The 11,699-nt window shown below is 53.9% G+C and overlaps 1 protein-coding gene across 5 annotated transcripts in view; it reads right to left on the bottom strand.

Annotated features, from left to right (window-relative positions):
* Positions 1-11,699, bottom strand: part of NFASC (neurofascin) — a 179,514-nt gene that overhangs the window by 10,878 nt on the left and 156,937 nt on the right. For all 5 annotated transcript variants that reach the window (XM_019798576.2, XM_034667109.1, XM_019798566.2 and 2 more), the window contains 3 exons: positions 8,908-9,024; positions 7,491-7,643; positions 419-550 (listed from right to left, as the gene is read on the bottom strand). In XM_019798576.2, the coding sequence (XP_019654135.2) occupies positions 419-550; positions 7,491-7,643; positions 8,908-9,024 (402 nt within the window). The remainder of the gene's footprint in view (positions 1-418; positions 551-7,490; positions 7,644-8,907; positions 9,025-11,699) is intronic.

The raw sequence follows: 11,699 nt of genomic DNA, 5'->3' as shown, positions 1-11,699 counted from the left end.
GACCCTCCCTTCTCTGTTCTCTCTCATGGTTAGAGAAAATGCCTTTCTTCCTGCCTCCTTCCTTGGGACACAGGACCCTAATGAAATTCAGGCTGAAAAAAGCTAATTTACCGAGCAGACAGCTGGTGAGTCAAGGGGAGGGAAGGTCATTCTTAATAGGAGCCAGGGTTCCTTCTATCCCCTCTTTGGAGCTGCCTGGACCGTTCCATCCGCCCACCTCAGGCGAACTTAATTAACTCAAGTGCTTTCCGGCAGCTCTAAGATGCACGGACCAGGCGAGAGGACTCTACGTCCAAGCTTGGCAAGGGTTAGGCTCACTGGGGGAACCGAGCCCCCTGGATCTGGATGGGGAGCCGGTGGCTCCCGGGAAAGCTTGCCGGCCGCGCTCCCCCAAGCCCACTCATCCCATGCATCCTACCTGGGTACTTGCCACCTCGACTCCTCTTGATGAAACAGACGACAAGCAGGATCAGCACCAAGAGGGCGATGGCGCACATGAGCCCAATGAACCAGCCCTGGGTGGCGATGTCGGCCTGGCTGTTGGTGTAAGCTGGTGGGAGGGAGGGCCAGAAGCAGACACGTGAGTGATTTCCCTGGGCGGAGGTGAGGAGGGAGACGTGGGGGGAAGAACGGCTATTTCATGTCGGCGTTCCTCCTGGAGCCTTATGCTACCACCTAGCAGCCCTCTGGCCCAAACCACCCTGCTCCAGGGACAAAGAGAAAATAATTAAAGAGCCAAGGTCCAAAGGTCAGAAAAGAGGCACAGGAAAGGGATACAGGGAGCAGAATAAGCAGCAGAAGGCTGAACAGGTCCTTTAGGAAGGGGAAGTTTCCTAAGAACAGGGCATGGCATTCTTGCAGACCAGATGGCCGGTCACAGCCGGGCGGGGATGGAGGGAAGGCCAAGGATTGGCCCTGGAGATACGATTCCCCATGAACGAGCCTGGGGTGAGGAAATGGGACTCTGCTACCCATCAGGGAACGGGGGCCGTGGTGACATTGCAAAAACCTGTTCTAAGAACACCTTCACAGACCTGCACAGGCCCCGCACAGCAACTTTTCCCACCAATATGGCCCCGAAGCCAACCAGGTCTCCTGGCCGTGGGTCCTGGGCAGGGTGTCATTCCAGAATGCCCTGTGCTTTCTCACTTTCCCCCAGCTGGATTGTGTGCTCCCTTACAGCAGAGACAATCCCTGGTACCCCCAGATGGGCTGGGGCCATGCCTTCAGCACACCCCATGCCACCTCAGACCACGTGCATGCGTGGAGACCCCCCTACCCCTTGACCGTGAGTCCCTCTCGAGCCCCTCCTGGAGCACGTGAAGACGTCTCAACCTGGGCAGACCCCTTCACAGTTCAAGGGGCATGTGGGTGGGCCTAGAGGACAGGAGCTCAGCTGTCATCTGATAGTGTCCTGTATGACCCGATGGTTGGCATTAGGGTTGGGGAGGGGGTGTGGAGTGGGCAGGACCCCCCTCACTCTTCTTTTTATGGACTAGAGAACAAGAGCGCCCCCTCTTGAAACCCAGCCTGCCATGGAAACCAAGACTTGGGAGGAGAGACAGGATCCAAGCCACCGAGCAGACCCAAAGTAACCCCGGAGGCCGCCGAGTGAGCTGGGGAGCGTCTCAGAGTGCCAGTCGACAGCAGGGTCCCAGAGAGCCCACAGAGCCCAAGCCAGGCACGGGACCTCCTTCCGGGGAAGGGGAGACACAAGGAGCAGAGGGGTGACCCGGAGCCCTCGTGCCCCAGGGTCTTCATCCCATGCCTTTTTGTGGGGCAGGTGTCTGGGTGTAATCCTACCCTTTGCTCTTCTTGGACAGAGAAACTATGTGTATAGCCTTCTCTGTGCCTGGGCAAGGGCACGGCACCAGGAAGGGTCTGGACACATGGGGAAGACAGACGAGCAAGCACTTTCGTTCTCTCTGCCCTGGTTGTGCTCACCCGATCTGCGGACGTGGTCGGGGGAAGTCCCCTCCCTCCCACTCCTGCTCCTGCAGGGCATTCCCTGGACACATAGGGTCACAGAGATCCTCCCAGAACCCCACGTAGGAGCAAATCACTTCCTCGCTCCAACCCTCCAATGCTTCCCACTGCTACGGGGGAAACACCTACTTTCCTATCTTGTCCTGGGAGGCCCCACCCGGGCTGGCCCCTGACACTTCTCTAGGCCTGTCTCCCACCCTCTCTCCTCCAGCCACACTGGCCGCTCACGTCCCTACCTCGGGCCTTTATATTGCCGCCCTTCCTTTACATGGCTGCCTCAGCAAATGTCCCCCCCCCGACTTTCTCAGCTAAAGCCAAAGCCATCCCCCCACCAGCCCCTCCCTGAGGGCTCTCGTTCCCATCTGGGGCGGCACTAATCACAGTGCACGCTCAGAAGCACCTCCAACGGGCTAGTCACTGCTCTGAGTACTTCTCCACTCATCCGGTGGGCTTTATTATCCCCATTTTACAGATGAGACAATGGAGGCACAGAAAGTTTACGAGATTTGCTCAAGGTCACAGAGCTAGTAAGCTATGTGCGCCTCAACTGGCCCTTTGCTGCTGTCTGGCAATCCCTCCACTCCCCTCTCCCTGTCCCCCCCAAACTGCTGCTCCCTCTCTACTGCTCCACACCAGCCTGTCCCCGTGTTGGCGACATCAGCACAGCCACCAAAACCTCACAGCCTCCACAGCTGTCCCTGCCTCCACAGCAGTGGCAGCAGCTCGCCCCTCCCAGGGGGCTTAGTCCTGGAAGGATCTCAAACCTTCCAGCATCTTCCTCTTTGCTTTCTCTCTCCTTCCTTGTGCTGTTAAACACACTGGAGCTTCCTGGATCTGGAACACCCTGGAGGCACCCGCCAGACTTTTCAGTTCTAGCTCAGGCACTGTCGTTTTCTAGGTGAAATCCGTCATCTTCCGTGGTCTCCAGGTCCCGTCAGCTGCCCCCCTCCAACCCTGTCAGGCCAACCTCAAGCCCCTCTCTACTCAAGGCTTCAACTACCACGATGGAGTGGTTCTTTCCCGAACCTGTCTCTACCTCCTTCGCTCCCACCTCCAGGCCCGACTTTCCAACCGGCAATCCCTTTACTCATCTCGCGTTGTGCCTCCGGCCAGTTCTGCAGCTGTAAGCCCAGTGCTCCCGACTGTCATCCTAACATCTCCTGGGACGATCTGCCTGCTTGAAATTCAACCCACGTCTTCCTGCCCCTCTCTGCTTCCCACTCCCGCCAGTGGCTTCCCCATTCCTGCCTCCCTAAGGCTTATCCTTTCTCCTTCTTTTTTTTTTTTTAAAGATTTTATTTATTTGACAGAGATAGAGACAGCCAGCGAGAGAGGGAGCACAAGCAGGGGGAGTGGGAGAGGAAGAAGCAGGCTCATAGCGGAGGAGCCTGATGTGGGGCTCGATCCCAGAACGCCGGGATCACGCCCTGAGCTGAAGGCAGACGCTTAACCACTGTGCCACCCAGGTGCCCCTATCCTTTCTCCTTCTAATGTCCCTCATATTCACCTCATTGCTCCAGGCTAGAGGGGTCCCCTCCTCATCCTGGGTCTATCAGGTCGCAAGGATACAATGACACATCATGTTGGTATGCTCTCAGGACACCTCCCATCATGCCTGGACTTCCAGGTGCTCCGCGCGTCCCCTCCCTGCAGCTTTCCGCCCGTGCCCAAGAGAGCCTGGCCTGCCGCTCTTCTTGCTTTCCACCCCTCCACACTCCACCCCTCCTTCCTGAATCTCTTACTCCTCCAGCTTACACCAATCTCAGAAGTTCGATTTTACCCGTTTATTCCACAAAATGTAACATTCAATTGCTCTGTTTCCTGGGTCCAGATTTTTAATGATACTATTAAAGGCCTGAGAAGAGGAGAGTCTAGGGCTTAGCATGATGCTGGTCACATAGCAAGCAGGCAGTGACTACTTATTAAAGATCAGTTTAATCCTAATTTAATATGGTTCATTTGGGATACTTGCTGGGGTCACAGGGAGATTGGCTTGACCACGCACAAGACGTTGAGTTTGGATGGTGGGTCCCACCTTCCGCAGAACAGTTGGTTTGTAGGTCTGCAGGGACCTGTGTGCTCCCCTATTATCTCTCTGCTGCTTGTTCTGATATGTCCTGACAAACCATTTCCCCCAGACTCCCTTTTTCTCAGGAGAGAAAGTCACGATCCCAGGGAGAGCGGCCATATGGGCAATCTGGAAAGCGAATGTAGCTCTCCATTCCTGACAGCACCCGAAGTTCAAATGGTACCTTCAGTCCTTACCAAAAAGGTCAGGAAGGTTCTGGACCCAGAAGACTGTTCAAATCCCAGTGGGTTTTGTAACTATGTGTGGTGCTGGCTGTTAACTAAACTTATCGTGGCCATTGCTTCGCAATATATACATACATCAAACCATTACGTTGCACGCCTGAAACTAATACAACGTTCTATGTCAACGGTAAGTCAATAAAAACGAAAACCAAAACCAAAACCAGGTGGGATCTGGGGAAGAGGTGGGCTCAACCAGACTCCATCAAAATGACTTAGTTTCTCAAGAACCAAAAGCAATTTAGGACAAGATGATCTCACTCACAACATGACCGACAGAGTGGACTCAGAGGCGGAAAGCGCTGTAGCGAGGCTTACATTTGGCTGCCAACATCATTCTTAATCGATCTGTTCAACGTGTTTCAAGATTCCTAATGGACACAGTAATGACAACATTCAAAGACCGGGGTGCATTTACACGCACCACCTCCCGCTGGAACGGGGAGCCGGAACAGCCCCGGCTCCTCCGGCCCACAAGGCCTGGCAAACTCAGGTCCAAATGCCTCTTACTCAAGACCAGAGGCCATATTTTGTGTGCCTTCCACACACTACACCCTGCAACACCACTCAGAAATGGGCCATGCACGTACAAGGCAGGCAGTTCTCATGACTCACAGGCCAGGCACTCGAAGTCCGCAGGAGAATTACATTTCAGAAATACGGGAGATGAACACACAGACCAGGGCTGGACTCTTTTGGATGCGTTTGGGCTGAGCTGCTCTCACTTAAGCACCATCTGTCGTTTCTGCATCACCACTGTGCCCCATCCTGGGTTTCTTCCGAACGCAACCAGAAGAGGCTAACTACGAGGACTTCCCCCAGTGTCCCTCCTCCCACTTTACTGAGGCCTGAGGCAGTTCGCGGTCTGTCCCACTGGCCCACCCTCAGCACCTGCCTGCTGCCACCTTGCCCCATCCCGCCTACCCCAGGACAGAAGAGCTGATGAGCCCCCCGGAGTCCAGAGTTATGTGTTTGTGGCCCCTTGGGTCTCTTTGGTTTCAAAAGCTTCAAGGAGGTGATTAACTTTCCATGTGGGATCTTCCTGGTTAGCATTCCTTGTGGTTTTCTTCCATATCCCCCCCCCCCACGAACCACTGCCACATGTTTGAATCTGTGGACTAAAGTGATGGCCTGTGGTCACCTAAATGACCAGTGATCAGACCCAGAGATGCTCATAACCTCTTGCTTTGATGAGACCCTGGGACCTAGGGGATTGTGTGAACTTGGCTCGGGGGTCTACCCACAGGATACACAGTGTGCATTTTCAAAGAATCCACAAACACACACACTTAGAAAGTGAAAATACTTCCTTTCCCTCTGTGGTTTGCACATAGTAATTTCTAGCCAGCCAGTGATGTCAGTGAGCAATACGTCCTCAGAGCTAGGGTCGCAAACCTGCTCACCCCAGCTTGCATGGAGAGGAATCTGGGAAAACTCACTCACTCTGAAAGCCGTCTATCAGGAAGAGTCTCTCCAGACCAACCGTAGGAAAAGAGAAAAGGACACTGAGTCAATGTTCAGAAGTGTATTATTAATCGTCTTTTTTTTTTCCTTTCCCTGTACCGCATATTTGAGATCTGGAAGCAGACTGGGATGTCCCTGAGGGCAGGTCCTGGCCCTTTTCTCTCTAGCTCTTTCTCCGCACCCCTCACTCATAGCCCCAGGACTTAGCACTGGGAGAAGTCACACTCTGGAAGCAGGCTGCCCTGGCTTTTGTAGGGTTCCCTAGGAGAGGGGGCTCTAGCCTGGGATTCATCCGTGCTTCCTGCCTCTGAGCTGGACTCAGGTTGATAATGAAGCAAAATCCAAAGCATGCACTGATGAGCATGAAGTTGGGACCCTGACTGGGTCAGACAAGAGTCCAGCCCTGCTCTGCTCAGTCAGCTGTCCAGCTCCCTTGCCTGGCCCCCAAGCTGGCCTGGCCACTTGCTCAGGCATCTTGCCTGAGTTGGCTGGACTGGCCTCAAGCAGGCAGCTGGACTCTCAGACTCCCTGAGTCTTGACGGCCTGGACATGAGCAGGACAGGCAGAGACACAGGGCGGAGGCCAGGACCAGGGGGGACCAGGCCAGAAGGGGTGGAGTGAGACATTTATACAGATGGGTAGTGACGCTCAAGATGCAGGCTACCAGGCTGAGCCTGGCCAAGCGCAGAAAGGGTAATGAATATTTCAGTCAATTTCAGAATGCCATATAAACCACTGTGTGTGTGTGTGTGTGTGTGTGTGTGTGTGTGTTTTTTTTTTTCCCTCCAGGCTTGTGTCTAACAACCTGCATCTGACTAGGACATCCTGGGGGCAGGGACTGGTCCCTTTCTCTCTGGCTGTCCCCCCCCCACCGCCCCCTGCCCTTGGTCCCAGGGTTTAGCATGGCCACCTGCCTGGCCGTCTGTGAAGAAACACACGAACATGAGCAGGTGCCCTCAAGTCTCCAAACTGCCTGCCCACCCTGACCTTCTCCCGTTTCCTGGGCCCCTGCTGGCCTACTCCTTTGGCACACTGAGGCTCTTCTCTAGGGACAGCTGAAGTCCCTTTTGAGCCAGAACTCTGCTCCCACTGGAGAACTTCTTCCTCTTCCCCAACACGACAGAAGATCAACCACTCTAAAGCCACGGCAAACTTGGGATAAAAATTAAGCCAAAATAAAGCCCCCAACAACTCATGTCACGCACTTTGGAATTTTTTTTTTTTAACAGATGACAGTGGCAAGGCAGTGACATACATGCTGATCCTGGGAAGATTTCTGGGTCAAGACCCTTGGATGGCCCTATCTCTTAATGCCACGTGCAGGAAGCAAGGTCCTGTGCACACGGGGCAGACTGCTCTGCAGTCCTCCAGCCTCCAGGCCCACACACAGGGCCCAAGTTTGCACCTGCACCAAGGCCTTTTGTTTCAAGCACAGCAAGGGAGGCCAGGCGGCCTCCTCCGCCCTCATCCTACAATCCTATTTCCTTCGGACTCCCCACTCACACCTCGGGGTCCAAAGGGTGCTTCCTCTCCGCTGTGCATGCACTCGGGCTCCTCTTGGCTTCCTGGGAGCTGTGGACTGATGTACAGTAAGAGCCGAGACACGCCATGCAAGGTGGGGGATGGGGGGGATGAGTCTTCTTTCCAAGGAGAAGAGACAAGCAGGAAGCTGAGAATGGAATGAAATGCCCCATGCTTGCAGGGGATGGCCAGGCCAGATCCCCTCTCACCTGTACTGGTCATAAAGGTGATGACGGTACTGCTGATGCCCTCGTTGTCCCGGGAATAAACGCGCAACGTGTATGTCATCCCGGGATAGAGGTCTGTCAGCTGTATAGGCTGGGCCTGGGCCTTAACAGGGACAGTTTTTTTCGTATGGTTGCCTGGGGAACAGAAACCTCAGTCAGCCTTGGGCCAGGCACCAGGAGCTGGAGAGGCAGTGCTCAGGTTCCTGGTCACCGGTTAAAGGCAGAAGCGTGGGGGGAGGGGCCGGGCCACTGCACAGACCTGGAGGTCACCGGGCAGCTCCCCCAGCCCTTCCACGCGATGCTGACTCTTCCACACAGCAGCCCTTCCTCCAAGGGCGCTCTTCTTTCTCCTCAAGCTTTCTTTCCTAACTACAGTCTTAGCACTAAGCATTATGACCTACTTCCTGGGTGGGAGCTTTCCGGTGGGGGTCAGAGAGCCAGTCAGCAGCCCTCGTGGTAAAGGGAGGTGAGGCCGGACTCTATTTCTTGGCTCTCACGCCTGGCTTCACTTGTCCCATCTCGCTGTGGGGAGAATTCACACATCAGGAGAAGCGAGTACCCTTGCATCTGGGGTGCAAGGTGAATGATGGCTGTAGGAAGCTGAAGAAGCAAGGACCAAACTTGGGGTGCCGATTCTATGGGTGTGAACCCCTCAACCAGAGAACTGAGAGTCAGCTTTGCTCTGTCCTTAGAGATCTTTGGGGAGCTAGCCCACGTGTCTGGGCAAGCTGGTTTCATCGCTCAGGATAACACCACGGCGGGTCTGAGTCTTCAGGGGCAGGGCCCTTCCCTCAAAGAAGGCAGCTATCTTGACCACACTCTACAGTCTAATAAATATGTACCCTTGACCCTAAGATCCAATAAAGACTGACCAGCTCAGCTCCAGCCACCTGCTCTCTGAGACAAGTGGCTCTGGTCTGTGCCCTGGATGGGAGGCCACTGGCACTCCTCTGTGAGCAAAGCGCGGTTGTACCCAAAAGTCTGAACTGGCCTAGCCTGTCTGGCGGAGACACCAGAAACATGGATTGTGAGTTAAGGAAATCCATGCAGAAGTGAGAAATCCACGCAGAAGTGAGGTCTGGCTCGTGGTCGGGGGTGGGGGGAGCTATTCAGAACCCTCATCCTGGGCAGGAAACGGATGTAGGGCCCCATTACCCGGGTCCTCCCCAGCACATGCAAACCTAGACCTCCACTAATGGCTTCAGAAGCCCTCTTCCTTCTCCTTCGGCTGCTCTTCCCACCCCACTGCCGCCGAAGCACGTATCGATTTCATTAAGTCATAATTAAGCCGGGCTAACAGGCCCCTCGGAGCCTGGGGGAGTTGGCAGGATATCTCTAATGGCATCTCCACTACCCGCCGCAGCTGCCGCCGCCCCCCACCCCGCTCAGCAATGCTTACTGTCGATGTACTCAACCACAAAGTCAGTTCCGGGCCCGAAATTGTGCTTCCAGGTGATGTTGGCCCATTTACTGTTGGGGAGCACCGTGACGTTCCATATGGACTGCCTGTCGGGGGCTGGTGGGCAGGTTAGAAGAGGGGTTAGTGGTGAGGAGGGAGGCAGCTCCGGAGACACACACACACACGTGCACACACACATGCACACACACACATACACACACGTGCGTGGCTCGGAAAGGGAGGACTCGGATGAGGCTGTGCACGGGGCCCGACAGAGCTCCAAGCTGCGGCCTCGGTGGCCAGGCCGGAGGTCGCCATCCAGGTATGAGTGGGCACAGTCAGGAGGACCTGTGTGTGAGGGAAAGCTGGAGACAGTCTGTGTGTCCTCACAGGTAGGGACAGGAATGAAAGAGTGAGTTTCGATCCATGTCACTGGAGGCTCGAACCTTTTTAGATCCCTTGTCATGGATTGGAATGGGGTGGCGGAAGGAACATGGAAAAAGCCCTGTTGGCCAGCATACAGACAGAGGGCCAGAGATGACCCAGCCTCATTCCCTTCAACCATAGACATTCTACAAGAAGGAGAGCGGATCTTTCATAGGCCCTCGAGAGTTGTATGTGTAGGAGGGGAGGACCAAAAGTGGGAAAGCCTTACAGGTCTTCTGAGAGTGGGGAACAGTAACCCAGGTGGGGATCTCTGGAGTTCCTGTGGTCCTTGGTCAACAAGATCTTGGATTATGTGGAACAGCCTCAGACTGTCTAAGGGGACTTGGGGCCTACAACACCACGGTCCCAAGTAGAGACAGTATGAACCCCTCCTCTCCCTCTCCTGGGCTAGGTGGGACCGAAAGAAAGTAACTCCTTCCTGACCCCCAACCCTCAGAGGTTCAGACACCAGAAGAATCCAGTTCTTTTGGCTTCTCAGCACTAAATTGTCTGTGAGGCTTGATCTCCCTGCAATACGGAAGACATTAATTATCTAGGGCCTAGGAGCTGGGAGCGACTTTATCAAAGCCACCGCACCATCTGAAACCATAGCCTGTGGACAGGAGAGTGGTGTTAATCTTCAAACGTAATCATTTTTCACGAGTCCCAGCAGTCTGATTACCCCATTTCCCAGCAAAGATTTAATAGTGGAGTTCTAGCGTGAAGCCTTGTATTTCAAAGACTTTACAAGTGTGGCTCCTGTATATTTTATTAGCATGCAAGGGGGCACTGTCACCAGCTCACTTGTCAAAAATAAATGAATAGAGTACGTTGGTGATGCATTTATTCATTATCTATTTGACATGTGACTGCATCTGCAGGGCTGGGGAAGTGATAAAAGATCTCCTGGTCTTCACTTCAAAGAAGAGCTTTTTCTGCTACAACCTTGTCAGTGGCTGGTTGCCCCAGGTGAATATGATTCATGTTAGGTGAGGGGCCAAGAAAGAGACTCCACTCACGGCTCCGTGGGGCATTCTCCGTGGGGAGGGCAGAAGACAGGTCTCTTTACTTATCTGCCCGGGTTTCCATGGTACTGGCGGCTTTAAGCCACCCCAAACCCCAGCTCTCATGGCTCTTGCTAGTGGGAATGAACTAGGAGAACTCATGATTTGGGAACTTGAACTTCCTCCTCCTCAGCTCTGGGGCCTGCGTATAGCCAGAGAATTTGGGCTTAAACACTTTGGCCACCAATACAATATCGACCCAAATCTGACGGTCTCAAAGGTAGTGGAGATTGGGGCGCTGCTAGAAAAGGTGAGGTGATGGGGAAGCAGAATGGCTTAGAGGTAGGAGCTGGGGGAAGGCAATGCCATGTAGAGAGACTTGATGCCAACCACTAAAGAAAATGTTCAAAGAGAAAGACCAGGAAGGAGAGCTATCAATTGCTATAAAAAACAGCGTGAGAGGAAGTATGGATTGTTCTGCTGAGTCGTGGAATGGGAGAATTAGGGGGTATCCCTTGAAGTCTGAAAGAGACAAGTTAAGAACAAATAAAAGGTCCCATTTTACCCTGTAAAAAGCAAACTTAGGCAACATTTGGTCCTAAGGCGTAAGACATGGTAAAGATGAACGATCATTTAAAAACTCATGGACGGCAGAGCGACTCTGCTGCGTTAAGGGAAATGAGGACGCTTGAGGGGTGTCTCAGGCTCTAAGGACAAGTTCAAGGGCACGGACAGGTCCTCCGCGGTGACTCGGGCAGTTAGAAGTCGCACATGAGAGTCCGTGGGGTTAGTCCTATGTGGCAGCAAGGCCGATCTCTCCAGAGGGCAAGTAACTCTGCTGGGGAGCAAGATCCAGTCCCTTCTTCATCCTTTGTGCATCTCCTCTGTGACCTCAGAGCATTCATGGGGACACAGAGCCCTGTTATAAGGCAAAGATGTTTCCCTGTGGCCCCAAAGAACTCCCATCACGCAAATACTGGTGGCAGCCTCTAGCGGCCTGCCAGGCTTCTCCTCGGCCAACGTCCTAGAGTCCGTATCGTTTAAATTCTAGATATGGTACCTTTAAAGCAAATCGGTGTTTTCAAGGCCTGAAGAACACAATGTCAGTTATGTATCCCTTGTGCCCTTAGGGCTCATATAACTCCATGGAACTGAATTAAAGACAATACTCACAGGTGCATCAAGCCTCCGTCCTCATTCAGGTGCTGAGAAGTGAGGCCCCGGAAGGTAAATGGACTTGCCCAGGACTCAGGGGCGCCTACCATCCTACAGCTGCCGGCACGGGGTTCTGGGTGCTTCCTGCCTGTCCTGTCAGCTGCGTCACACTGACTCTACAGCTGGCCTGGGGGCTCTGCAAGCTAG

This window comes from Ailuropoda melanoleuca, chromosome 8 (genome assembly GCF_002007445.2).
Source record: "Ailuropoda melanoleuca isolate Jingjing chromosome 8, ASM200744v2, whole genome shotgun sequence".
Classification (NCBI taxonomy): Eukaryota; Metazoa; Chordata; class Mammalia; order Carnivora; family Ursidae; genus Ailuropoda; species Ailuropoda melanoleuca.
The sequence above is the reverse complement of the archived record's forward strand: the minus strand, read 5'-3'. Positions and strand labels throughout refer to the sequence as shown.